At 49.8% G+C, this 27313-nt stretch overlaps 2 protein-coding genes across 5 annotated transcripts; both read right to left on the bottom strand.

The window, feature by feature from the left end:
* Nucleotides 1–5572: 5572 nt before the first annotated feature.
* Nucleotides 5573–7902, bottom strand: KISS1 (KiSS-1 metastasis suppressor). The gene is made up of 2 exons (XM_057532084.1): nt 7800–7902; nt 5573–5886 (listed from the first exon to the last, which is right to left on the bottom strand). The coding sequence occupies exons 1-2, from the start codon at nt 7900–7902 to the stop codon at nt 5573–5575; spliced, it is 417 nt and encodes a 138-aa protein (XP_057388067.1).
* A 4314-nt stretch (nt 7903–12216) lies between these two features.
* GOLT1A (golgi transport 1A) lies at nt 12217–26697 on the bottom strand. Of its 4 annotated transcripts, none has more exons than XM_007166151.2 (5): nt 26608–26697; nt 16434–16525; nt 15229–15407; nt 13235–13298; nt 12217–12559 (listed from the first exon to the last, which is right to left on the bottom strand). In XM_007166151.2, the coding sequence occupies exons 1-5, from the start codon at nt 26630–26632 to the stop codon at nt 12521–12523; spliced, it is 399 nt and encodes a 132-aa protein (XP_007166213.1). In that variant the 5' UTR covers nt 26633–26697; the 3' UTR covers nt 12217–12520. The 4 variants fall into 4 exon arrangements, with proteins under 4 accessions (XP_007166213.1, XP_057411838.1, XP_057411843.1 ...); XM_057555855.1 differs by having other exon boundaries at nt 16434–16668; nt 26608–26684; XM_057555860.1 differs by lacking the exon at nt 26608–26697 and adding an exon at nt 26062–26115 and having other exon boundaries at nt 16434–16668.
* Nucleotides 26698–27313: the final 616 nt, after the last annotated feature.

Raw genomic sequence — 27313 nt, forward strand, 5'->3', positions numbered from 1 at the left:
GTTGTTCTACCTTCTATGAGATTTCTTTATGATTTTTTTTTAAAATTTATTTATTTATTTATTTTTGGCTGTGTGGGTCTTCGTTTCTGTGCGAGGGCTTTCTCTAGTTGTGGCAAGCGGGGGCCACTCTTCATCGCGATGCGCGGGCCTCTCACTATCGTGGCCTCTGTTGTTGCAGAGCACAGGCTCTAGACGCGCAGGCTCAGTAGTTGTGGCTCACGGGCCCAGTTGCTCCGCGGCATGTGGGATCCTCCCAGACCAGGGCTCGAACCCGTGTCCCCTGCATCGGCAGGCAGACTCCCAACCACTGCGCCACCAGGGAAGCCCTATGAGATTTCTTTAACTTGACGTTCCAACTCTTTTATTTCTTAAAAAAAATATATCCTCCTGTAATTTTAACCTCTGAAGGCCCTTTCTTATTCTTTGATTATTCCTATGTTTATTGCATCCACTACTTGTTTTATGAGTGCAAAATTTTCTCTTATGCCCTCTGAGGATATTAATTACAGACTAATTTTTTTCATGGTGTCTCTGGTTTCTCTGTGTTGTTTGCTTTGGTCTTCTCTTCCAAACTAGAGGTTTTATTCAAGCTCCTGGGACAACTTGGCTCTCCATTCAGGGTTAAGACAGACAGGTGGAGGGGCCTAGAAACTCGGTGTGCAGGGGCAAGGCTCACAGCTGGTGTACCCCACTCTAGATGGGGGCTTTGAGCAGATTTTCCCTGGAGCACTGCCATAGACTGAATGTTTGTGCCCCCCAAAATCATATGCTGAAACCCTAACCTTCCATGTGATGATATTAGGAAGTGGGGGGCCTTCATGGGTGATTAGGTCATGAGGGTGGAGCCCTCATGAATAGGATTAGTAGCCCATATAAAAGAGACCCCTGAGAGCTCCCTGCTCCTTTCTGTCATGTGAGGATACAACAAAAGCATAGCCATCTATGAACCAGAAAGCGGGCCCTCACCAGGCACTGAATCCGGGGTCCCTTGATTTTGGACTTCCCAGCCTCCAGAACTGTGAGAAATAAATTTCTGTTGTTTATAAGCCACCCAGTATGTGGTACTTAGTTAAAGCAGCCCAAATGGACAAAGGTAGGTACCCTTCAATGTCAGTATCTGTTGGTCTTTTCTTTGGGGCTTTCTCTCTCCCATTTGGGGAGGTGGTCCTTGTGCCCTGCATTCTGGGAAGAAACTGGGAAAGGGCTCACCCAGGCAGACTTTCACACAGTCCACTCTCTTTTTTCCCTCTTTTCAGACACTCTCTTTATCCCCACCCTCATTGTGCTTGTGACCCCCTGACTAGAGGTCTCTACTGAATCCTCAAGAGAGAAAGCCTCTAGCTTCTTCCTCATGGGGGAGCAGGGTAGCCTGCTGTGTTAGTTGGAGATAGGGGACTCAGGAAGTCTAACTTCTCCATGTAGAGATTTCCAGCCAGTCCCCGGTTTTCAGTCTAGAAATTGTCCCAGGTAGCTCCAAGTACCGAGACTTGGTCCTCGGGGTGAATCAGTTATGGCCCTTCAGTAGACCTTTTTGCTGGCTTTGAGGTTGTAGCTTCCTTCATTCTGCAAAGCCCTCCATCTAATTTCCATCTTCAATATCTGGTTGTCATTTCTCATCTGCTGTGGTTTCCTTTCCCTTCTCTTTGTCCTTGGGAGTTTATTCCTTTCTTGTTCCTTTGCTATCTTTTAGGGGGCTTAGGGTGTGAGCAGACATGAATGTGTCAAAAGTGGTACCTTTAAACATTTTGTGAAGGTAACATGCAGATGCGACTGCTGTTAAGACTCTATTGGACAGATAATAGAGAAAAGATAGGTAAGCAAAACCCGCGAAGAGGATGAAACTGGGGGCTCTTTGTTCTGCTCTGGCTTTCCCAACAACCGAAACCAGTCCTGCTGGCCTCCAGCCTCCCTGCTCTGAGCTGAGTATGGAAGCCTGTTGGGCTCTGATGTTTTAAAATGGAAGAAGGGCGAGGAAGGGCATACTAACTCCCCTGGGACTTGACATCTTTTGCCTCCCTATGACCAAGTCTGGACCTGGGGAAGCTGCTTCCCAGAAGAGAAAGGAGACAGACAGGGGCAAAAGTCAGATGCCTGACCCCAAACAGGAGGTTTGAGGGGAGGAGACCTGCTCTGGGGATTGGTAACCTCACCTGTGTTGTCATTAAAGAAGTTGGAGAGGCATCGGGATAGAGTTACATTGGCTGCCAGAGACCTGCTACCCAAGACAAATCATTCAGGAAGAGGGTTGGCTCTGCCACACAGCAGGGTCAGAGAAAAAGGAAAGACTGTAGTGTATAGGAAGATTATGATACTTGGAATTAGAGTGTGAGAGTCTCACTCTGGGCTCTCTAACTTGCCAGCCAACCTTGGGCGCACTACTTGACTTCTCCAAGAATACTGCCCACCTCTTGCAGTTGTTGTGAGGTTGAAATGGAGTAGCCCTGTGCTTGGCACACCACAGGACTAAAAAATTGCTTGTTAATATATTACTAGTGATACTAGAGGCATAAATCCCCCTGCATCCCTCCCACCCCCGCCCCCCATATTCCTTTGCTTAGGGGCATGAGACCACTTCCCTGCTAGTGCAACAGACTTACCAAAAGGAAAGGAATATGGAAAGAGATGCTCTTACCTCCCATTCCCCAGGGAAGGATGCCCAGGTCCTCCTGGTTTCTTGCCCCTTGGGGACTGTCTAGAGTTCCCAGGAAGGAGAGGGTTTGAGAGCCCCTAGGCAGCCCTACCTCCAAGTCTTTGGGCTCTGGTGCCCTAGCTCTCTGAGCCCACCCAGAAGTCTTGGGAGGTAGATGGGAGTCCCTGGGGCCCCTCACAGCCTGTACCTTCCCTCCAATCAGTTCAGAGTCAGGCTGGGAGCCTCATGAAACCAAAAAATCCCTTCATCCCATGGAGATCCCCATCCCTTCACAGCATATGGGGCCAAGAACTGCAAAGCCTGAGTCTCACAGGCACAGTCCTGGGCAAGAAGACCAGGACAGGTGGATCCAGCTCTTCTCCTGCTACCCACTGAAGCAGCTGAACATAGATCCTGGAGAGCACTTGGGTTGCAGTGGGAGCTAGTAAGGCCTGAAATGTAGTTAGAGGGGCCACACCACACACAGCATCACACAGACACATGTATGTTTCTCACATTTACTCTTCTTACACAAACCTTCTCACACACAGGCCTGCTTCTTATACCAGAGAACACATTTCACTCTCCTGCCCCTGAAGCAACATACACACACACACACACCCCTGCCTTCTATCTGCCTAAACTTGAGGTCACGAGGAGAAGTTAGGGGGGATCACAGAAAATTTTGTAAAATTAGGTTGGCTAAGAGCAGATTTTAGAGATCCATTAGCTTCTTCCTACGCATAGACTTCATCAGAGAAAGGTTTGGTCCAGGGAATAGGAGAATAACTCACTTAACAGAATAGCTGTTGAGTTTATGATTCCTCTCCCAGAGGTACAGAGACACACCCCAGACCGTTTGGGGGATGAAATATCAACAGCATCACCCTGTCATGCATGCTAGGACATGAGCTCACAGCAGTACCAATAATTTGAGAGATCCTGGAGGACGGTTTCAGAGTAGAGATGGGGGTAGGGCAGGTTGTCGTGTTCCCATAGCAGCCTATCTCATTGCCATAGCAACAAGATTCTGCCTCCATTCTATGGAGTCCTGGTTTCTGTAATGGGTGGAACACTGGTGTTTCATGGAGTGGTGGTGGACCACACAGTCTTTCTAGGAAAGAACATTTCCATTCTAAACCAAGCAAGGTAGGGACTTCCCTGATGGTGCAGGGGCTAAGAATCTGTCTTCCAATGCAGGGGACATGGGTTCGATCCCTGGTTGGGGAACTAAGTTCCCAATGCCGCAGGGCAACTAAGCACGTGCGCTGCAACTAGAGAGAAGCCCGTGCTGCAACGAAGAGCCAGCGCAGCCAAAACCAAGCAGGGTACGCGTAGCGTGAGGCTGTCAAATAGGGCTGGGTTTTCTTGTGGGCTTAGAAGCCTAGATTTCCTGGAGTTTCCCAACTGACAAGCTCTACTCCTTCCTACAGCAGTTTAAACTCCCCAGCTATTGGAGGCCCCCAGGAATGCCCCCACAAGGCAGATTGACCATTCCTGATGTTCACCACAGCTGACTCAGATGGAAACCCTGCCACGTCAGAGAGGTGTGACAGTGCAATGGGGAAGCCAGGAGCCTGAAATGGCTTGCCACTCATTGGCTGTGTGCCTTGAGTGAGATATTTATCTTTCTGAACCTCAGGATTCTCACTTGTGAAAATGGGGTTGATACATGCTCAGCCCCCTGGGTGGTTCAAAGGATGTAGAGAGGGCTTCCCTGGTGGCGCAGTGGTTGAGAATCTGCCTGCTAATGCAGGGGACACGGGTTCGAGCCCTGGTCTGGGAAGATCCCACATGCCACGGAGCAGCTGGGCCCGTGAGCCACAATTGCTGAGCCTGCGCGTCTGGAGCCTGTGCCCCGCGACGGGAGGGGCCGCGATAGAGAAAGGCCCGCGCACCGCGATGAAGAGCGGTCCCCGCACCGCGATGAAGAGTGGCCCCCGCTTGCCGCAACTGGAGAAAGCCCTCGCACGAACCGAAGACCCAACACAGCCAAAAATAAATAAATAAATAAATAAATAAATAAGAAAATCCTTTAAAAAAAAAAAAAAAAAAGAAGCATTGAAAAAAAGTTTAAAAAAAAAAAAAAAAAAGGATGTAGAGAAGTGATGAACATAAAGCACTGGACCCATCCAGGGTTTCCGGGGCAGGGGGAGGGGGGGTTGGCAGATGGATGGCCCAGTGCACTGCTGACACTCCTTGCGCATGGAGTGGGGCTTCATTGTGGTTGTGGCCAAGCACCCCAGTGGAGGTCTGACTGTGGGACTAAGGTGTTATTTAAACCTCAGTGGATGGGGCAATGGTTGGCATCATCTTCCAGATCAGGCTGTCAGACTGGCTAAAAACTTCCCTGGGAAAGGGGAAGGTACTTAAGCCATCTGCCTTCCCCTGCCCTAGATCAGTGCTACTCAAAGTGTACGTGTCGGCTCATGGCCCGCTGAAAAATGTTGGTTACCCATCTGCAGTGACATAGGTCTAGGAATTAAGAGAACATCTTCAGAAATTTTTATAGCCATTTGATATTGCTGTAACACCACCCAAGCAGCATCCAATTTGGGCTTCTTTTTAGTTATTTTTAAAAGTCTTATAGAGATTCAGTGTGTGTGTGTGTGTGTGTGTGTGTTTAAAAGTACCGATCTGCCCCGAATTGGGGGGAAAAACAACTTGGTCCTTTACCTCTAGTTTGAAAATCATTGACCTTGATAACACTAAAGCCATCTTAAAACCAGCTAAGGATCCAGCCGAGAGAGAAGGGGAACAATCTCATCCGCGCCGCTTGCAAAAATTAGCCACAGATCACCAGCGGGTGAAACGGCAGCATTTCCTTTATTGCTTCAGGAAACAAGCTGCAGGCCCCTCCCACTGCCCCGCCCCCAGCCCCGGCCCCGAGCCACGCTCGGATCCGCGTCCGGGATTGGAAGGTCTAAGGCCGCACCTCCGCGCTCAGCCCTGCCCGGCGCCTCGGCCGCGGCTGCCGGGCGGCGCCGCCTGCCGCTTTCCGTAACGTAGGCCGAAGGAGTTCCAGTTGTAGGCGGACAGGTCCTTCTCCCGCTGCACCAGCACGCCGCCGCGCGGGGCGGGGATCAGGCGACTGCGGGGGACGCACAGGCCCGGCAGCTGGGGCCCAGCGGAGCTCTCGAGAGGAGGGCACAGCGAGGCCCCACGAGGGCTCGGCCCGGCAGCGGCGGGCTTCCTCTCCGCGCACCGCGGGCTCTGCGCCCCGGAGGCCAGAAGCGCCGGGGGTCTGAGCCGCGGGCCTAGGACAGAGCCACAGGGAGAGGCGGGCGTGAGGCCGGGGCCCGGGAAAGACGGCTTTGGAACACCTACTCACATCCCCATCCTCTGCTTCTCTTTTGTTCCTTGACCCCTAGGAAGCTCAGAGCTCAAAGCTCAGCAGCCTCTTAGCTTGGGTGGTGTGACCATTTGCCCCTCCTTCCTTCAACATAGCTTTGATTTCAAATGTTTTACAGAATTGTCTTGAATGTCTTTTATATTGAATTACTTTTTTTTGTTTTTAGGAAGCAAGCAGGGTAGAGCTTGGAAATAAAGAAAACTCAAGTATTTGCTGGACACCCAGCTTTGCTCCTCTTCGTGGCTCTCTGGCTGGCCCGCCCCTGCATCAGGCTCCCACTAGACAGAGCTCCTTGGGGCGGTTAGGGCCATGTTCATTCATCTCTGAGCCTCTCCGAGTCTTGAAAACAGTGCCTTGCACATACTAGGGCCTCAAAAATGCTTGTTAAATATATAAAAGCTAATGAAAAGCTTGTAGTTACAGAAATGAAGAAAGTGAAGCTAAGACCTTTGTGCCTGCACACGCCCAACAAGCGTGAACCCTAAAAGGCTATATAAGGACTTTAACAAAGAAGGGAAATTATCTGGGTCACCTCGACCAGCTCACCTCCCCCACTCCAGGTATAATCTTTCCCCTTCATACTGAGGGTTAATGAGGCTAATTTGGAAGGCACTTCACATGCAAGGCTCATTAAGTGCACTATACTTTTTAGCAGTAAAGTAGTGCAACTAGCTCTCAGCAGACAATGACCCCAGCGAATTGTGGCAGGAGATGAGTGGAAATGAGGTCTGGGGTGTGAGTGGGTGTGTGTTGGGTGGAGGGTAGTTGGCTTTGAGCCCTGCTCTTCAATGCCCTGGCATACTCTTGGAGAAGAGTGGGCATGGTCCAGAGTTAGTTATAATCTTCCTAGGAGGGCCCTGGGCCTGGCTGAGGTGGGAGGGACGGTGACTTCCTTTCTAGATACAGCCACCATCCCAGCAGTAGGATCACTGCCTAGGCTATTGTTTTTAGCATCACCTAAAAGCTTTTGCCAAAAAGAGCCAAGAGCTCAATGTCCCCAGGGCAGTGATGATGTTATTCTCTGGGGGATCCTCCCTCACCCAGAAAGAACACCCGATCCCAGGAGAGAAGACACACTTGACAAAGGACACCCAGGGCCATGTTCTCTTTGCTTTGGGATAGCTTATGGGCACAATGATATCTTGTGTATAGAGAGAATGCTGCAAGTTCCATAGCTAGAGGAACTGAGGTCCCCAGAGGCCAAGCTGACCACCCAGCAGTGTTAAACCCCCCCCTCCTGACTTGGGGATGAGCACCGTCCTAGCTCATGCCCTGTAGAGGGCACTCTTGGGGAGCTCAGTGCCTGCTGGGTTTCTGTAGCATTGGATTGAGTGACTTTGGGAACGTTTCTTTACCTCTTTGGGCCTCAGTTTCTCCAGGTCATCAGTTTCACAGTGAACTCATAATGTTGACAGATATTAAGGATCTGTCCTTTTGTGTAGGTTATTTTTTTTTTTTCAAATTTCCCATAAAGGAACTGAGGTCACTGATAAGACAAACTTGCATAGTAAATTCCTTCCTAGCATATCTGCACAGAGAGGTGGTTGGCGGAGAGCAGAGAAAACCATGCAGGAGCTCGGTGGTTAACAAGCACCTGAACCTGGGTGAGCCTCCTGATGTCCGTAACAGTGGCAAGACATTCCTTGCTTGCAAAGTTAGTGAGACCCCTAAATGTGTTGCATGTATCAGTCTTAGGTTTCCATTAAATGCAGCTTTAAATTCACGTCAAGAGACTAGCCATATCTGAAAAATATGGCAACTCTCATTTTGCGACAACTCACTTTCTCCCTCCCACCCTTCTTCCCAGACAACACATACCTGTGGCTCTAGGATTCTCCATGGGCACCACGTTTTCTAAGGTCTCCCTGAAGGAGACGGCACAAAGGAAAAGCATCAGCTGCCAAGAAACCAGTGAGTTCATCCTGGTACTGGAAGTGCCCTGAGACCAAGACAGAGAGAGGGAGGAGGGACTAGGTTAGGCATGCCCTCTGGGCTGGGTGGTGGGGCAGATCCCAGTGTGAAGTGGGACCCCTGGAAGGGAGGAGACAGCCCCTGCCCTTGGAGGCCCCCAGTGGAGGGATGAGGCTGAACAGACACAGCATGGAAATGGGACTGAGACCACTTGCACCGTATAGTCCAAGCTGAACTCATGCTAGGTGAGGATCATAAGGGAGGGCTTCCTGCAGGTGAGGCCAGTAAGGTTAGGAAGGAAGGAGAGAAGGAAAGAAGGAAGGGAGGGAGGGAGGAAGGATTCATATCAGTGGAAGGGGCAGGACTGCTTGGGTTGGAAAATGGCCAGGATTCTGAATCTCAGGTTTGCTTGAGAGGAATGTTGGAGAAACAAGGAATGAGATGCAGTGTGGCAGTGAGCAGGGAAAGGTGAAGTGAAGTGGGGCAAGGAGTTCCACTGAATGGAGGACGCTGAGCTCCCAACCTGCTCTCTGGAGCCTGGGAGCAGGCGCTTCTTCCTTCCATGCTGGGCTCTGCATAAATGACAACTTTCTGTGCTCCACTCTCCCCGCTAGAATGTGCCTTCCCGAACCTGGCCCAGTTCCCTCCTGCTGTAATGGGAACTTAATTCCTTTCCTTTTTCAAGAAAAAGGAAGAAAGAGGCAATCATCTTGCTCGCTCTCATAACCCTTCATAGCCTTGAAAACCGTCATTAAATTGTCTTATTGCCTGTAATTCAGGAAAGAGAAAAAAACTTTCCCTGATTTATCAGGTCACTGTCTCCATATTCTATTCCCCGTGGTCTGTGAGAGGATATGAATTTAATTGACTTCATGATTTTGGCTGTTGAGGTGGGAGCTGTGTACTCTGACCCCCTCTTCATCCCCCTTCCCCTCTCATCCCCACCCCCCCCAGTTCTTCCAGCTCCCAAGTCTGATTTCTCTTTGAAAAAATCATCAGGCACTTTGAGACTGTCCAAACGTGATTAAAGACAAATTGGTGGAGAGCCAGGCAACACTGCAGGCTGAGCAGAGGGAGTGGGTGCCAGATCTAAAGGCTCGAGCCTCCCTCTGTGGTCGAGGGGTAAGTGGGCAGGGCAGGCAGACTATCATTTGTGCCCATCAGCTCCTAACGGTGGCTCAGCCCCATCCATCCCTCTGTTGTTGCCCCCACTCCCCTCTCCTCTCCCTGCTCCCACCAGGACGCAGGCATGGGGTAGAGTAAGAGTGGCATCAGGAGGACTCAAATCTAGCCACAACTCCACCCTCCCTCCCTGTGAGACAAGAGCAAGTCACCTCCCATCTGTAGACCTTACTGCTCCGTGTATAAAATAAGAGCATTGAGTCAGACTGGCCACAGACTGTCCCCTCAGATGGTCCCTTATCCTTGCAGACTTTGACTCTGTGACACCCTGAAACCCAGACCATGGCTTTCTGCACCTGCCTTAAAGGCCTGGGGCGGGGCATGGAGTAGAGAGAGGATCAGTCCACTAGAGAGAACAGTGTAAAACCGTTTCTTTTGTGGCTTCAGACCATGGATGCACAGGGTCCAGGTTAGTTCAGAAATCATTCCTGATCGCAGCACCTGGTTGGTGCTATGGGTGCACAGGTGTGCTAAGACACGGGGTTGCTTCCCCCAGGCTCTCCCCTGAGATCTAGCACAAGAAATTGAGTTGTAATCAGAATTATCTCAAAATAACATGGTAAATGATAGGCTGGGGGCACGTGAGTACAGGGTGGGTGGGGAGGCCTGGTGGTGTGTCAGAGACCATGGGAGCCTGATCTGGAGGGTCCAGGCAGGTTTTCTGCAGGGGGTGGCGCCTGAGCTGAGTTTCTGAGCACTAAAGGCAGTCCCAGCAAGGGAGCTGAAGCTGGGTGTGGAGGGAAGTGCAGGCCCTCCAGCCTGCCAGGAGGGTGAAACTTTGCTGGAGAGAGAGTGAGTGATGAGGCTGGGGAAGGGGCCACCAGGGGCCTCATCCCAGAGCGGTGTGAGCCAGAGGGGAATGTGTGTAGATTAGCGTTTCAGATGGAGCATTCGGGCTGCTCTTGAGAAGCAGGACGGTGAGTGAGGAAGGGGGCAGAGGGCAGGCTGTATGGTTAGAAGGTAGCGTTCCTTCTTTATGCTCCTCTCACCCGTATTGCATCCTCCCCCTCCCATCATAGGTGGCACTTACCATGAGAACTTTGGTTTTCCCCCACTACCTGTCCCCAACACACACCTACACCCCTCCCCCAACTCTTGGTTCACTGCCCAGCACAGGGGCTTTTAACACATGTGGTAGAATTGAGTTGTTTGGAAAAGAACCATCAGCTTCCAAGGGGCCACTAGTGGCTGCCCTGCTGTGGGCATTTTTGTGGTCTCCCTGTCCCAGGGGTTTTGTACCTAGAGAGTAACAGGAATTCCAGGCTTGGTTGGAAAGCTTTTGGGGTGGGGCAGCTCCCTTCTGGGGTGATCCCATCTCTTAGTGCCAGGGCTGGCAGGGTACACAGGGGCTCTTTGTTTAGGTCTGTGTTTGCCATCCACACATCAGGGAACTGCCCAGAGGAGTCCTATTGAGCCTGTGAGCCCCAGGAGTTCCCCAGCTCCCTCCAAAAGCTTCTGTGGCCTCTCATCCCAGCCAGAGAGTTCATTCACTGTACTCATTCTTTCTACAGAAAAGAATCCCCAAGGTCCTGGTTTCATAAAGTGCAAGTCAACGTTATTTACCCAGACGTCCCAGAATAATCTGGCCAGCCGAGTAATCAGGGAAGATCGGCACCCCCTTGGCCTGCCTGGGACCCCTCTGTCAGTCTTGGAACTGAATTCCTGCTCCCAGCTTGGGAGCCTCCCTGTGTCCGGCCAGACCCCTCCCCTGGTGTGGGTGCTGCAGCGCACCTACCTTGCCTTGGCTCCGTCCTGAGGGGTCTCCGAGGTGATGACACTGCTTGGGTGAGTGAACACCTGGAGGGAGGGGAGATGGGCTCCTGGGCTCGCTGTCACCAGCTCCCTGGTCACGTCCCTTTTATAAAGCCCATGGTGACGTCTCCAGGCATAGGCGCACCTCTGCCTCCCCCTCCCTCCTCCTCAGACCCCCTCAGAGAGCACGGCGCTCCGAGCCGATGACGGCTGACTCCCGCCTCCTGGTTCTCATGACTGACATCAGCCTTTTCCTGCCCCTCCAGAAGCCTTCCAAGGCTGGCTTTCTGATTGCCACTAGTTCTTTCCAGCCTTCTCACCGCTTCTCCCCAGACCCACTCCAAGACCCATTCTGCCCCAAACAACATGGAAATGGACCGTTTGGGGGGGCGGAGTGTTGGCGTGCAATGTTCCCCCTCCAGACAAGTGAGCAGGATGCAGGGGAGGAAGGGGGAGGAGGTGGCACAGTCTGCCCCGGGGGCTCCTTGCTCCCCGTGTGCTCCCGGCTCTGGCAGCTCAGTTGGGGTCTCAGACCAGAAGGCGGCTCCTGGGCTGGGATCTGGGATCTGGGACTGGGTGGGGGGATTGTCTCTTTTTTTTTTCTTCCTTCCTTCCTCCCTTCTTTCCCCAAGCAATTCCTGAGCATGTGCTCAGCACAGGGTTTGGAGATGAACATGCCGTGGTCCAATGGGCGGGACAGGTATGTGAGCAGCTGGCTAAGAAAGCAGCACCTTTGCAGCTCTAGAAGGTGGGCGTACTTGGGAAGCACTAAGGGAACTTGGAGGAGTGCCTTCCAGCTGCAGTGTGTCCGGAGGTGCTGCTCCTGGAGCCCCACAGTCATGTCCTGTGGCACCTCGATCACACCGTTTTGGAACTGCTGTGAGCTTTGCTTTGAAGTGGGGCAGGTCTCCTTCCCTTTGCACCCTCAGCACCCGCTCCTTTGCTCCGTACAGACACAGGGGCCCTCACAGAGACTTACTAAATGTACGCATTGCGGGGGACTCCTGTCTCTTTCTTGGGCCTGCAAGGATGCGCTTTACCCTTCAATGAAGTGCTTCCCAGGACAGAGACTGGGGCCCTTGGAAGGTAAGGGCTATGTCTCTACCTCAGCACAGAGGCTACCTGGTGAGTGAGCTGTGCAGACATCCACCTAATTAATGGTTGAGAAGCACTTCCCACCATGATGGGGATTAATACCCATCACTTGTTTGTTTAATACCTCCTGCTAACAGGGGCTTGCAAACATATTATCTCACTCATTAGGACTAGTAAACTCGAGGGTAAGAATGATAGGTCATGAGAGCAGGCCTGCTTCTTGCCATGTGTGTGGGCCTGCCCTGAGTCAGAGAATGGACTTAATGGGCTAGAGACACTGACTTTGAGTCTCAGGCACATTTACAGCTTGGGGATTTAATCTTTGCTTTTCCTCTGATAAATACAGGGTGGGGTGTGATCCCATTCAGTCTCCATGGGAGGGACCCGGGTCTCTGCTTCCAACAGTCCTGACAGCTTCTTGCGTTGACTTGGGGATTTGAGGTCAGTCACTCGGCTCCATCCTTCCTTCTGGACTTGGAGAGGTCCAGGTATGATGGGGAGATGAGTCATTGCGGGGTGGGGGCCTGAGGGGGTGGCCCCCATTTCCTTTCCAGCCCCCTCAACCAATGATCCAAGTTCAAGCAGCTTATCTCCGCTCTTCAGACCATTGAGCTGGTGCCTTGAAGCCTCTGGAACAGCTGTGGGAGCCAAGAATCATTACTCCAGACAAAGCGTGCAGAGCAGACTCAATATCTAGATTATTACGAAGCTGGCCTTGAGAGCTGGGAGCAGTGCCAGGCGCAGATATGGAGAGGGGACAGCGGGGGTGTGTCCGGGGGCAGGCATGTCAAGGTGCTGGCTTAGAGCCTCTCTGGGCTTCTCAGAGAGCTTGTATTCTGTCAGGTGCTTCAGAGAAAGGGAGGGGCAGGGGCTAGGGACCACTGCCCCATGCCTGCCCCAAGGAGAGGACAGAATCTGCCACCTGCTTTTCCTGTTGTCACTGGCTGTCACACATCCTCTCTCTGCCTGGGGCCCAGACTCAGCCCGCTCTCCAGAAGTCTGGCACTTTCTGGCTGGGTCACCTACACTCCCTAAGGCTCTGTTTCTTTGGCTCTAATAGGGAGCTACTGACAAACACCGTTCTCTACACCCACACCTTTGGCACAACTGCTCACACCCCTCATCTCATCTGCTGTTGTCAAATGGAGAAGGTACAGGGAGGGGAAGAGGAGCTGAGGCTGGCCCACCTGGGGAAGGGGCTTTGAGGGGAGATGGGGAGGTGTCCACTGCACCTGGGGCAGCTGTTTTACTAAGTCCGTGCGCTTCCCCCACCCCAAGGCACCGCCACCAAGCCACACGCATAATCCACTTACCACGCTCAGGAAGGGGATGTTGGAGGTATTGCCCAAGAAGCCAAAGGCGACAGAGAAGAAGCCCCTAGGAGCAGAGAGGCGGAGGGAGTGGTCAGTGATGGCCCCAGAGGGGAGGATGAGGGCAGCGAGGCTGAGGTCCCCCCAAACGCTCCAGCTTTGGCTCCCAAGAGAATGGGCCCCTGGGCACTGGGGGCGGGCGTGGTTCTGCACCCCTGTTTTTTGAGAGGCAGCCAAGTGGAGTAGTTAAGAATGAAGGCCCTGAGGTCAGACTCCCTGGGTTCAAATCTTGGCTCTACCACTCACTGGCGCTGTATAAACTTAGGCAAATTTCTTCACTTCTCTGAATCTATTTCCACCTGTAAAATGGGGTTAATAATAATAGTATCTACATCATAGGGCCTTCCACAAAGAAATGCTTGGGAAATGTTTATTTTTATTATTGTTACTGTCTTCTCCTCCCTAGACTGGGTGTGTACCGCCTGCCGCAGGTTTCCTGGGCTCCAGGCAAGGATCACTAGTGGAGGCTGTGCTCGCTTTATTCTCCCCCACGCCTCGGTGTCCCATTCTTACCACACACCCCCTGGCATGGATGGGTGATCCCCCAAAGGGCTTGGAGGCACGGAGGTTGGTGTGGGAAGGGAAGCAGAAATCTGAATTCTGGCTGAGCTACTTCCTTTCCTTGGGCCTCAGGTCCCTGAGGTTCGCTTGTGTCTCTGAGGTCTCTTATAGCTCTGAGTTTTGTGGGGGTGTTTTGCCCCTTCAATGCTGCTGCAAGGTGTCTTTCCCAAGGTTTACTTTTGGTTAGAACTACTGAGTCTGCAGTGGCCCCACTCACACTTCCAAGTCTTCAATAAATGGTAACTAGTGTCAGAGTTAGTCTTCCTCACTAAATTGCAAGCTCCGCAGGAAGTTTCTCCTCGTTTAGTGCCATATCCCCACACCTAGCCCTGTATTTGGCACGTAGTAGGTACTTTTTATATACCTGACTATTTGAATGAATGACTGTTTGAATAATGACATCGTTGAAAAATAATGGATGGCAGAACACATGTGAGAGAATTTCATTTCCTGCAACCACACTACATGATGTCTCTGAAGTCTAGGGCATTGGGCCGATCAGGTGTTTTCAAGGCTACACTGAGCAAGCTGATGGTTCTGATTAGCCTAGGGTTCCTGGTCCACAGCTCCTTCCCATGAGTCCATAAGCCATGATTCTTCTAGCCCACATCATCCCCATCCCACCCCTGTTCTCTCCACAGTGCCCCAGAGATGGTCTTCCTCAGTATCCTTTTCTTTCTTCTTCTTAAGGACCCTTCAGTCTTCTCTGAGACCCTACCCACCACTCAAGGCCTGTCTCAGGTCCTGCTTCCTCTGGGACACCTCCCTGGCCCTGATGGAGGCCATACACCTTCGCTGAGTTCCGCCGTGTCTTTCACCAGGCCCAGGCTGACACTGGACGGGCCGAGGGATATGGGAACATGAGCCAGAGACACCTGGGTCAAGTTCAGATCCTTTGCATACTACTTATGAGAGCTCGGGCAGGGGCAGCCTCTCTGAGCATTGGTTTCCTTATCTGCAAGTAGAGGACAGTCCTACAATGGGTTGTGGAGATGACAAAATGAGAGGATGCTTGTGAGCATGCTTGGTGCATGTGAGGGGCTTAGTAGATTTTAGTTCACTGCCCTTCCTCCCTATCTGGATTGCTAGACTTGAGGGCAGGTCCTGTGTCTCCTCCCTGGTGACAGGCACAGTGATGGGTACACAGCAGGTGCTCCGTGCTTACTGATGGATGGGCTGATTCCCCCAACTTATCCTTCAGCCTACGGTTGGTGTCCACCTGATGCTCCTCCCCATTTTCAACCCTTCCGAGGCTCCTGTCTCTTGCAGGATAAAGTCCAGCTTCTGTATGCACTGCTGGTCACGCTGCCCAAACCTGATCTCAGCCGTTCAGAGGCCCTGGTGGGCCCATCCAGGGGAAGGGGACCTGCACTCACTTGAAGAGGTTAAAGAAGCCATAGGTTTCCAGGAGCATGCCCAGGAGGGGCCAGCGCAGGAGCACAATGACCACGCCCCCCAGGAAGAAGCTGGTCCCCTTGAGCTTGTGCCTCTGGAAGAAGAAGGAAAACGTCTTCCTCAGGCCGATGATGAGGGAGAGGCCGGTCAGGAACAGCAGCTGTGGGAGAGGGAGGGGGTGGGTGTGAGAACAAACACACTGGCTCCCTCTGCTCCCTTGGGAGTCAGGGGCCAGGCCTGGAGCTGCTTATCAGGCATGGGGCAGGACTTGCTAACTCTTCAAGGAGGGACAATATTGGAGAGGGTGAGTAATTTGAACTGCTTAGGAACAGAAGTGCCCAGAGGCAGGGTGGACCGGGAGACCTTTGAAGGTCTCTAGCTTGTCACCCAATTCGATCCAATTTCTTGGATCCCAAGCACTGCTTCTTATATGATATCATTTCTCATCACACCTCCTAAGTAAGATGGGAAAGACAGTGAGATTCTCTCCATTTTACGAAGGTGAAGGCTGAAGCCTAAATAGGTTAGGCAGCCACACCCAGTGTCACAGGGAAGTGTCAGGGCTCCTGCCTGTGGCAGCATTCTCCAGGCCCTCCACTCTATGGCCCTGTCACCACCTTCAGCTTGGCTCCTAACGATCCCTTAAGAGTGCCTGGCCTCCTGTCAAACTTAACTCTCTGGCTTTCTTCCGGCACGTTCCATGCTTTCCCTCCCCTTCTCCATACCTCTTCTCTTGTTGTTCCATCCACCTGGAAGTGCTTTATCCTCCCCACACTCATTTATTTTTCTAAATTGTTTTTCATCCTTCTCCCACAGGGCACGCTCTCTTTTCTCCAAGCACCTTGTTTCATATTAGATGTGTTTATCTTACAGTGACTTTACCACTGCCCCTGCCTTCCTCCCCAGTCGTGTATGTTGATGTGACATTCCTGTCCCTAGGTGGTGGGATTCTGACGGGCGTCTGATTCATCTTGGTACCCTCAGGGCCTTGTCCGGAGACTGGCATGAGAATCCAGGTCCTTAGATTCTCTGGGCCCCATAGGCCTCACCATCCATCCCCAGCCACCCGTTGCCTGCCTGGGCTTGGTGGTGCCCAGCACCTGGATGGGCACGATCTGAATAAACTCAGGGCTGACCCTCCCGGCAACGGAGACCTCAGGTGGGTTCACAGGGCTTGGGGACTCACGTTTCCGAAGGCCAGGAGCACTGAATCAAAGTACAGGAACATTCCAAAGAGGATAAAGAAGATGCCGAAGCCGGTGGTGCCCACACCAATCTCTGCAATGGGCAAGGAGGTTGTGGTGGGATGGGCTTTGGGGAGCAGCTTGGGATGCTGGAACTTCCCCCCATTGCCGCTGGACAGGTGCCCTCTGGGGGGCGGGGGATGGGGTGGCTCCACTGCCATCCAGGAATCTTGGCTTCTGCACTCTCAGGGAATGACAGGAGGGGAAGGGAAGGATGGGCACGAATCGATGTTTAGCACCTGGAAACTGCTGGTCAGTTCTATATACTCTGGCGTCCTGTCCTCACAACGTCTAGCAGCTAGTGATACTCTCACCACTTTCTATTTTCAGTTTCCTCTTGTCTTCAAATGCCACGTCATCTAGATCATTATCAGGGTTGGGTCTCTGGCTGAACACAACTCTCTGCCTACTCTGTTCCTGGCCTCTGCTCTTGGGAGCCGCTTGATGCCCAACTCACACCAGGGCCGAAGGGTACCACTGAAAACTCACAACCATATCCCCAAAGTGTCTCAGAACTGCCCAGCTGGCCTGCCCTATTTCTCAGGAGGCTTGCCCTCCTGAACAATTCTTCACAGTGTCTCCTTCCTTCTCGAAACCGCCCCAGTTCCCAGCCTTCTGATGATGACCTCTCACACTTGACTGGGAAAGAGAAGTCATTGACCGGAAATGTGCTCATCACCTCGGAGTCTACACCCCAGCCAGCACCGTGGCTGCCCTGCCACACACCCCTCGGAACCCTAACTTCAACCACAGGTGGGCCCCAGCAACAGCGTGTCTTTTGCTTTGTGTCTCCTCGTTCTTTGAACTACAGGAGTTGGCTCAGAGCCAGGGAGCCCAGCACAGATACACAGGCTATTTAGGATATGAAGTTCCCTTTCTCTTAAACCCCCTCCATCACACAGAATTGTTAATTTTACTTTATCTGTGCCACTCTGGTAGTCAACAAATGACAATTCATTGTGTTGCTTCATTTTTAAATTGAATCAAGTTGAAAATTTTAAATTACAATAAAATACAAATAAAATATATCATCTTAACCATTTTTAGGTATACAGTTCAGTGGTACTAAGTACATTCACCTTGTTGTGCTATCACCACCACCCACATCCAGAACTCTTTTCATCTTGCAAAACTGAAACTCTATACCCTCTAAACAACTCCCTGTTCCCCACTCTCTCTGGTAACCACCATTCTACTTTCTATGATTCTAACTAGTCTAGGTACCTCATATGATTGGAATCATACAGTACTTGCCTCTGTGTGACTGCCTTATTTCACTCAGCATAATGTCTTCAAGGTTTATCCATGTTGTAGCATGTGTCAGAATTTCCTTCCTTTTTAAGGCTGAATAATATTCCATTGTATGCATATACTACATTTTGTTTATCTAGTCATCTGTGGATGGACGTGGGTTGCTTCCACCTTTTGGCTATTGTAAATAATGCTACTGTGAGCACGGGTGAACAATTTCTCTCCGAGACTCTACTTTCACTTCTTTTGGGTATATACCCAGAAGTGGAATTGCTGGGTCATATGGTAGTTCTATTTTTAAGTTTTTGAGAAACCACCATACTGCTTCCCACAGAAGTTACACCACTTTACATTCCCGGTAGTGGTGTACAAGGGGTTCCAACTTCTCTACATCCTCACCAACACTTGTTACTTTCTGTTTTTTTGCTTTGTTTTGTTTTTGATAGCATCCATCCTAAGGGGTGTGAGGTGGTATCTCATTGAGGTTTTGATTTGCATTTCCTTGATGATTAGTGGTGTTGAGTATCTTTCATGTGCTTGTTGGTCATTTGTATATCTTCTTTGGAGAAGTGTCTATTCAAGTCCTTTGCCCATTTTTAAAACAGGTTGTTTGGGGTTTTTTGTTGTTCAGTTGTAGGATTTCTTTGTATATTCTGTATAGTAACCCCTTATCAGATACAAGATTTGCCAGTATTTTCTCCTATTCTGTAGGTTGGCTTTTCACTCTGTTGATTGTGTCCTTTGATGCACAGAAGTTTTAAATTTTCATATAGTCCAGTGTATCTGTTTTTTTCTTTAGTTGCCTGTGCTTTTGGTATCACACCCAAGAAATAATGGTCAAATTCAGCATCATGAAGCTTTTCTCCTATGTTTTCTTCTAAGAGTTTGTTTTAGATCTTACTTAGAGCTAAAATGAACTTTGAGTTAATTTTTACATATGGTGTAAGGTATGGGTCCGATTTCATTCTTTTGCCTGTGAATATCCAGTTTTCCCAACATCATTTGTTGGAAAGATTGTCTTTTCTCCATTGAACGGTCTTGGCACCCTTGTTGAAAACCATGTGGCCATATATGCCAGGGTTTATTTCTGGGCTCTCTTTTATATTCCATTGGTCTCTATGTCTGTCTTTATGCCAGTCCCACACTGTTTTGATTACTGTAGGTTAGTAATAAGTTTTGAAATCAGGAAGTTTGAAACCTCCAACTTTGTTCTTCTTTTTCAAGATTGCTTTGGCTATTCAAGATCCCTTGAGATTCCATGTGAATTTTAGGATGGATTTTTCTATTTCTGCAAAAAACGCCATTGGGATTTTGATACATTATTGCATTGAATCTGTAGACTGCCTTCTGTAGTATTGACATCTTAACAATATTAAGTCTTCCAATCCATGAATATGGGTCTTTCTACCTATTTGTGTCTTTTAAAATTTCTTTCATCAACAGTTTGTAGTTTCCAGGGTACAAGCCTTTTGCCTCCTTAGTTAGGTTTATTCCTAAGTATTTTATTCTTTTTGATGCTATGGTAAATGGAACTGTGTTGCTTCCTTTTAAAAAATTACTGATGAGGTACAACTTTAAGTTTATATTGTATATACAGTTTTGCAACTTGCTTTATTTACTTAATATAGCTAAAATGCCTTATTTTCTTTTTGTTGTAAATTATATGGTGAATAGGGTTAGGGCAAGCGTGCCTTTTTAAACTACAACATGTATAACTTTATTAAAAATGGCTTAACTTTTACAAAGAAAACACAGGTAATTTTTAAAGAGTAAAATTTTACTGGGCTTGTTAACTAACCTCTTAGAATTGATCCTTACAATCTCTATGAAATTGGTATTATTGCTATGTTTCTACAGAGAGTTGTAAAAAGTTGTTAAAAGTCTGGTTGTTAAGAGGCAGAACTGTAAAAACAAAACAAAACAAAAACAAAATTATGAAGATTAGGCTTACTGGCTAAGTTATATTTACAACTGAAAGAAAATGAAACACAATCGTCTTTCAGGTAGGTAGTTAATCTTTCCTAATCTGTTACCATACAGATCTTAAGAGAATTAGGATCAGTTCCAGTATAGAAATAAGGCCAAAGGACTTCTTTAAAAGATCATTAAAAATACAGAGATGAGATTTATTGTTCAAATTATGGATTGAAACCTCGTGCAACTCATATTCTAGAAAAATGCCAGTCTAATTGGGTCTCCCTTTTGGCAGAGCTGGATTTGCTAGGAACCAGTACAACATAATTTCTCTCAGCATATCCCCCCGCTGCCCAGAATCCATCTGCTACTAATGGCGATTCCTCCTGTTTCTGACAAATCTCCGTAATCTATTCAAGTTTGTTTCCTATTTCCACCTCCTAGAATGCCTGCCTGAATTAAATCTCTTAGAACCCAAGACACTGGGCAGAGTACAACCCCCTTGGTCATTATGAAGGTTGTGTTCTGTCTTTCCATGTTGCATGATTTTTCTACCCTCAGAGACAATAAGTTGAGGGTCTAGAAGTACATCTATCTTGTCATGATAATTTTACACGGGCCAGGATACTGTGGAGGAAGACCACAACCATATTTCTTTAATCTGAATGACAAAGGTATTTTAAGTTTTTATGCCTGTTATAAAAATCTCTTATTAGCTTACACTCACCATAAAAATAGGTCAGTTCTGACAATATACCCTTCCACTCTATCTCCCTTAGTAGATATTTTTGTGTGGAAACATAACATGGGCATTTTATTGGGTTTTCATTTTGTTTTGTTAACATATCCACATGCCCATCCTGTAAACACTTTACAGCCTCTTACTCTTTTTGTAGAAATAGCATACATTTCTCAATTCATATTTCATGTCTTCTCTCCTATATTATACTTTTTTCTGCAACAATGATTTGCTGGCTTATATGGTTATTACTTTTCCAACTTGTTCCACACTGCCCTTCAAGGGCTGGTGCATTTCCAGAATTTTTCTGCAATGGAGTCAGCCTTCTTTATGGGCCACAATTAGTGCTTCCAGCGTTCAGTGGAGAAACTGCACCATGAACACAAAACCCCATAGAAAAGGGTCAGAAACTGCGTTTCTCACACACAAGCCTCAGACCTTGCTCTGCCTCTCTCACCTGTGGAGTAGCTGAGGGATTTCAGTCAAATTACCAGCCAGGGGCTGCTCCTGAAGTTCTTCTTGGGGCAGAAAGCATGGCAGAGAGGGTGGGGGTGGGACACGTCACCAGGAGTGACAGAAGCGCCTGCAGCCCACCGTCCCCAGGATGCAGACAGTTGGGGCAGCGCACCCCTTGCTGGAGGTCACGCAGTCTCCAGGCTCTGGGGCAGAGAACAGCTGGGAGACTGACGGAACTCTCCAGAGAGGCCTGGCTCTCCAGGGCGCCACCTGGTGAGAAGTGGGGCCCTCCCCAGACTGCAGAGAACAACCGGGCTGATGGCTGCTCCGAAGTCCTGTTTAGACCCCGCCCTGCAGCTCTAACTGAAGCCAGGTTCAATGTCTTTCTTGCTTCCAGAAAGCAGCTACAGCTCCAAGGAAAGCGATATCCCCTGGAGCAGGCGGATGGGTCCCTCTGGTCTGAGGCTGTGCAAGGGAGCCTCAGACACCATTCACTTTCTCTCTCCCTCTTTTTTTTTTTTAAATTTATGTATTTATTTATTTATTTGGCTGTATTGGGTCTTCATTGCTGCTTTCTCTAGTTGCGGTGAGCGGGGGCTACTCTCCGTTGTGGTGCATGGGCTTCTCATTGCCATGGCTTCTCTTGTTGCAGAGCACAGGCTCTAGGCACACAGGCTTTAGTAGTTGTGGCGCGCGGGCTCAGTAGTTGTGGCTCATGGGCTTAGTTGCTCTGCGGCATGTGGGATCTTCCCGGACCAGGGCTCGAACCTGTGTCCCCTGCATTGGCAGGCAGATTCTTCTGTATTTATTTATTTATTTATTTATTTACTTACTTACTTATTTTTGGCTGCGTTGGGTCTTCGTTGCTGCACACAGGCTTTCTCTAGTTGCAGCAAGCGGGGGCTGCTCTTCGTTGCGGTGTGCGGGCTTCTCATTGTGGTGGCTTCTCTTGTTGCAGAGCAGGGCTCTAGGTGTACGGGCTTCAGTAGTTGTGGCACACAGGCTCAGTAGTTGTGGCACACGGGCTTAGTTGCTCCGTGGCATGTAGGATCTTCTCTGAACATGGCTCAAACCCGTGTCTCCTGCATTGGCAGGTGGATTCTTAACCACTGCACCACCAGGGAAGCCCGGCAGGCGGATTCTTAACCACCGCCAGGGAAGTCCCTCTCCCTCTTTTTTTATTTTTTTATTTTTTATTTTTTATTTTTTTTTAACTAATAGCTACTTTATTTATTTATTTATTTATTTTTGGCTGTGCTGGGTCTTCGTTTCGTGCGAGGGCTTTCTCCAGTTGCGGCAAGCGGGGGCCACGCTTCATCGTGGTGCGGGGGCCACTCTTCATTGCGGTGCGCGGGCCTCTCACCATCGTGGCCCCTCCCGCTGCGGGGCACAGGCTCCAGACGCGCAGGCTCAGTAGTTGTGGCTCACGGGCCCAGTTGCTCCGTGGCATGTGGGATCTTCCCAGACCAGGGCTCGAACCCGTGTCCCCTGTATTGGCAGGCAGATTCTCAACCACTGCGCCACCAGGGAAGCCCTCCCTCTTTTTTTAAAATCAATATCAAATGGACATAAAAGTTGCAAGTACAGTACAAAGAATTTTTTTCCTGAACCATTTGAAAGCAGTTGCCACCGGCTATCTCATCGCCCCTGAATACTTGGCTGTGGTTTCCTTTATTCTCCTATACAGCCAGGACACAACGTCAAAGTCAGGAGATTAACACTGATACATTACTACCATCCAACCCTCAGACCCCATTCAGGTTTCATCAGTTGTCCCAGTCATATCATTCACGGCAAAAAGATCCAGTTCAGAATCACATGTGGCATGTGGTTGCCATGTCTCTTCAGGCTGTTTTGTCTGAAACAGTTCCTCAGTCTCCCCTTGACATGACCTTGACACTTACGAAGATTTGGGCCAGTTATCCTGTAGCTGTCCCTCTGTTTGGGTTTGTCTGATGTTTCCTCATGACTAGATTCAGGTTATGCAGAGATATCAACAAGAGGTGATGCTGTGTTCTTCTCACTGCATCTATTAGGTGATGCACAGTTCCAATTTGACCTGTTACTGAATGACGTTTCTTTAAGTACTTCATCAAGGCGGAGTCTGCAGGCCCCTCCACCATAAAGTTACTCTCCTGTTTCCACCCCAACCCTGCCAGGATGCCCCCCTCCCCCTGGCCTGGTACCAGGCAAACCCCAGTGTGAACCCACCAGCCCGGCGAGGGCCCTGACACCCGCCCTGGGCACCGCCCCCCTGCTACCTCATGGCTTTAGGACTGAATTGTTCAGGAAGAGGAAGGAGGCAAAGGGGAAGAGAAAGAGCCTTGTTTCTCTTTTCAAAATTAACAACAGTGATTAATAGTAATAATTGTTAACACTAATGAACACATGGTGCCGGGCAGTCTAAGCACTTTATGTGCATTAACTCGTTTAATTTTCATAACTGCCTATGAGGTAGGTATGCTTTAGCCCCATTTCACAAACAGAACGGAAACACTGAGAGGTCTTAACCTGTGCCCAGGGGTGCACAGCCGGCAGCTGGCAGAACCAGGGTGTGAACCCAGTAGACTGGCTCTAGAAAAAGTGCCTTTAACCAGCCCTGTCCGGTCCACTTCTGCCCCCACCCCCTCCACAGAGAGGCTCTTGCTTGGGCCTCCCATGACGTCCATGTTCCCAGATCCAAAGGAGAGGGGTCGGTCCTCATCTGTCAGCAGTTGGCCACTCCCTTCTTGAAATATCCTGTGGTGGCTTCCGTGACACCATGTTCTTGATTTCTTCCTGCAGTTCTGGCCACTCTTTCCCAGACTTCTTTGCCAGCTCCCACTTCTTTCTCTTCTCTTGGGGTTTGAATTGCTCAGGGCTTCAGCTCCAGGTCATTTCTCTTCTCATTCTAGTTTCACATGAATTTCCACATCTTTAAGTATCTCTTGTGTGCTGACAATGTTGATATTTATCTTTCTAGTCCATGCCTCCTTTGAGCTTCCAAACTCCTATCCAGCTGCTTACTTGGCATATCTGCATGTTTTTCTCTCTCCAAGGCATCTTGAACTCAACAGGTCCAAACTGAGCTATTGATTTTCCTTCCTTAAAGCTGCACCTGGCACAGTTTTCCCCAAATGAATGAAATGTCATCACCACCCACTCAGCAGCTCGAGGCAGAAGCCCAAGAGCCATCACTGAGTCTCCCTCACTGTTCCTACCACCCCTCCTCCATTCAATCCACAGCTAAGTTTTATTGCTTCTTCCTCCTAAATGTATCTTGAAAGACGTCCACTTCTCTCCACTCTTACCACTTAATTCTAAGCCACCATTATCTCTTTCCTGGACCCCTGCGACATCCCCCAGTTAGTCTCCTGCTTCATTCCTGCCACCCTCTTATCCCTTCTCCGCACAGCAGTCAGGGGCCTTGGAAAACATGTAATCCGCTCATATTAGCACAGCGTACAATCCGTCATGGCTTCCCACTGGCTTAGAATGCAAGAGTCCTCCCACCCATGCCTTGGCTTACAGGCCCTGCATGATGGGGCCTAGGCTTGCTTGTCCAGCTTCATCTTCCGCCCTTGCTGCCATACTCCAAACACATCATTGTTTCCATGACGAGCCTTCCTGCCTCGGGGCCTTTGTACACGCGGTTTCTCCCCACTTGCTATCTGCCCAACACACACTCCTTCAGGTCTCAATGCAAATGTCAGTTTCTCAGGGAAACCTGGTCCACTATCTGTTCCTGACTTAATCTGGTTCCCTCATTTTTTTTCTCTTCGTAGGACTTAGCACGTTCTTCATAGAACTTAGCACATTTTGGTTTAATGTTGGCTTGCCCCTGGGCTCAGGCCTCAGCCCTCTTCTGTTTTTTCCCCTAAGTCAGTGTTTCTCAACTTGGGGTGGAGGGGTGGGTGCTGATGGGTAGGTTGGCAATTTTGTTCCCCTGGGGACATTTGGTAACATAAGAAGACATTTTGATGGTCACAATTGGGAGTGAGAGTGTGCTACTGCCATCTAGTGGCTAGAGGCCAGGGATGCTGCTAAAATCCTACAATGGACAGGCCTGATCCCCCTCCCCCCACAACAAAGAACTACTCTGCCCCCAAATGTCAGTAGTGGGGAGGCCGAGAAACTGTGCCCAGGCGATCTCATGGTTTTACATACCATCCGTACGCCGGCAACTCCCAAATTTCTCTCCATTGCAGACTAATATACCTGACTACCTACTTGACATCAAACTCAACATGTCTAAAACCCAACTCCTGCCTTCCCCACTACTCAACCCTTCTAATTGTTCAGGCTGAAAATATTGGAGGCATACTTGAACTCTTTCTCGCACAACCCACATCCAGTCCATCAGCAAATCCTTTCAGCAATTTCCTCAGCGCAGATCCAGCACTGACTACTCCCCACCAGTTTGCTGCTACCACCCTGGTCTCCTCCACTGCCTCTCACCTCAGAACTGGTTTCCTCCATCACCTCTTACCTCGGAACTGGTCTCCTTCACCACCTCTTGCCTCAAAACTCGTCTCTCTGTTGCTGACCCCACCCCTCCACAGTCTGTCTATTCTCAATCCAGCACCCAGAGTGATCTTTTAAAAATATAAGCAGATCATATCACTCCTCTGCACAAAACCTTCTAATGGTTTCCCATCTTATGGAGATAAAACCAAAATTCTTATACAGCCTGGCCTCTGAGTGACCTCCCTGACTATCCTCCTACTGCTCTCCCCTCTCCTCACTTTGTTCCACCCACACCAGCTTCCTTGTTTTTCAAACACACCAAAGTATGCTAATGCCTCAGGGCCTTTGCACTGGCGGTCCCCTCTTCCTAGAACATTTCCCCCCCCTCCCCCCAGACAGCTGCGTGGCTTTGCTCCCTCACTTCCTATGGGCCTCTGAGTATAAAAGTACCTTCCCAGGTAAGCTTAGTGACCACTCTATACAAAACAGTAACCCCTCCTACCCCGCACTCCCAAGCCTCTTTACCCTGTTTTACTTTTGTCCAGAGGGAGGTATCACCATCTGACATGCTACGTACTGACTTCATCTGCTAATTACCTGTTTCCTCATTCTGGAACATAAGCAGGGAATATGTCTGTTCCATTCACTGTTGCATACCCTGTGCCCAAAACAGTGCTTGGCGCATAAAGGAGACAAATTTGTTCAGTGAATGAATGAGTATTATCTCCAGTTCACAGATAAGACACTGGCTTTAAGTAACTCACCCAAATGAAACTTAGAGAGCCACAGTTTTCACCACTTCTCCTGGACCTTGGGACTACCTCCCTGCCCTCTTCCCTGAATAAAGGGGAAAGATATTTAGGAGTGAGGACAGAGTGATTTGGGGAGGGGATTTGAGTTTAGTTTCTGATAAGAAGGGGCCAGGGCCACAGGATACCCTAAGACTTTGTGGGGGAAAGATGTCTCAGTAGGTAGAGGCCTTCTAGGTCCACCCTTGTCGTATCCCATGTTTAAGAATCCTGAATGGGGAAGGGACCAGCCTGAGTGCTGAACTTGCCAGTTCCTCCAGGCACCAGCCTCTGGCTACCTGGGGGCCCTGAGCAACCCCCCACCCCCTGGAAGGCAGGGAGCCACACCCGGCCCTGGCCCTGCTGCCTGAAGGATGCCAACAGGGCAGCTCCCAGCCACTAGCTCCAGAGGTCGCCTTGCAGGTTCCCCAGAGAAAGATCCCGGCTGGGAGGGGCTGCATCTTCACCTACCCTAGCCGGTCCAGCCCAGCCCCCTCGACAGCACCGGCCCCTCACACTCACTCTGCCATTCGGTGATGGAGATCATGCTGCAGGCTGCCTGGGAGACCTTCCGGGTGGAAGCTGGCAAGGGGTGAGGAGCCCAGAGGACCGAATTTGTACATGCTCAAGGGAAGCTGACCCTTGGTAAGTTGTGAAATGAGCCTCTGGTAAATCATTAACTGCCCCTAGACAGACACACACAGACACAGGCAGACACACACACACACACACACACACACACACACACACACACACGCGGCTGCTTAAAGTCAGAAGTCTCCCTCCGGTTTCTTCCCAGAGGGCACTGCTCCCTCCCACGCGCTCCGCCCACTCGGAGAAGTCCACGCCCATCTGACCCCTGTATTCCCCACCACCCCATGCCCTGAGGCTGAGTTCAGCTGTTTCCATCTCTTTTGCAAAATTTGGACTCTTTATGGAAGAATTGGGATTTAGGAGTACCTGGATTCCTTACTGGCTTGGTGGAAGGTGTGGGAAGAGGTGGGATCTGTTTCTCTTTGGAAAAGTACTAAATTCATCTTGTAAGTAGTTTGCTCGCTTTGTGCCAGTACCCACGCTAGACGCTAGGGGCGACAAACAACTGAGTAAAACCTGTTGCTGGCAGCCTTAGGAGAGCGCCAGATTCGGTTGAATCTAGGACAAAAACGTCCCAAGGGAGTTAGACACGGAGGGCTTCGATCTCCTTTCCTCCAGCAGTGTCCAACTTTGG

This window comes from Balaenoptera acutorostrata, chromosome 1 (genome assembly GCF_949987535.1).
Source record: "Balaenoptera acutorostrata chromosome 1, mBalAcu1.1, whole genome shotgun sequence".
NCBI lineage: Eukaryota > Metazoa > Chordata > Mammalia > Artiodactyla > Balaenopteridae > Balaenoptera > Balaenoptera acutorostrata.

Bases quoted from the DNA above. Each gene is read 5' to 3' on its own strand.
- KISS1 (XM_057532084.1), bottom strand. From the start codon at position 7,902: ATGAACTCACTGGTTTCTTGGCAGCTGATGCTTTTCCTTTGTGCCGTC. The intron at 5,887-7,799 runs GTATGTGTTGTC...GCTCTGTCCTAG, and splicing joins GGAGAATCCTAGAGCCACAG to GCCCGCGGCTCAGACCCCCG.
- GOLT1A (XM_057555855.1), bottom strand. The intron at 13,299-15,228 runs GTGAGTGCAGGT...CTCTGCTCCTAG, and splicing joins GGCTTCTTTAACCTCTTCAA to GGGCTTCTTCTCTGTCGCCT. The intron at 12,560-13,234 runs GTAAGTGGATTA...TGGCTCCCACAG, and splicing joins ACATCCCCTTCCTGAGCGTG to CTGTTCCAGAGGCTTCAAGG.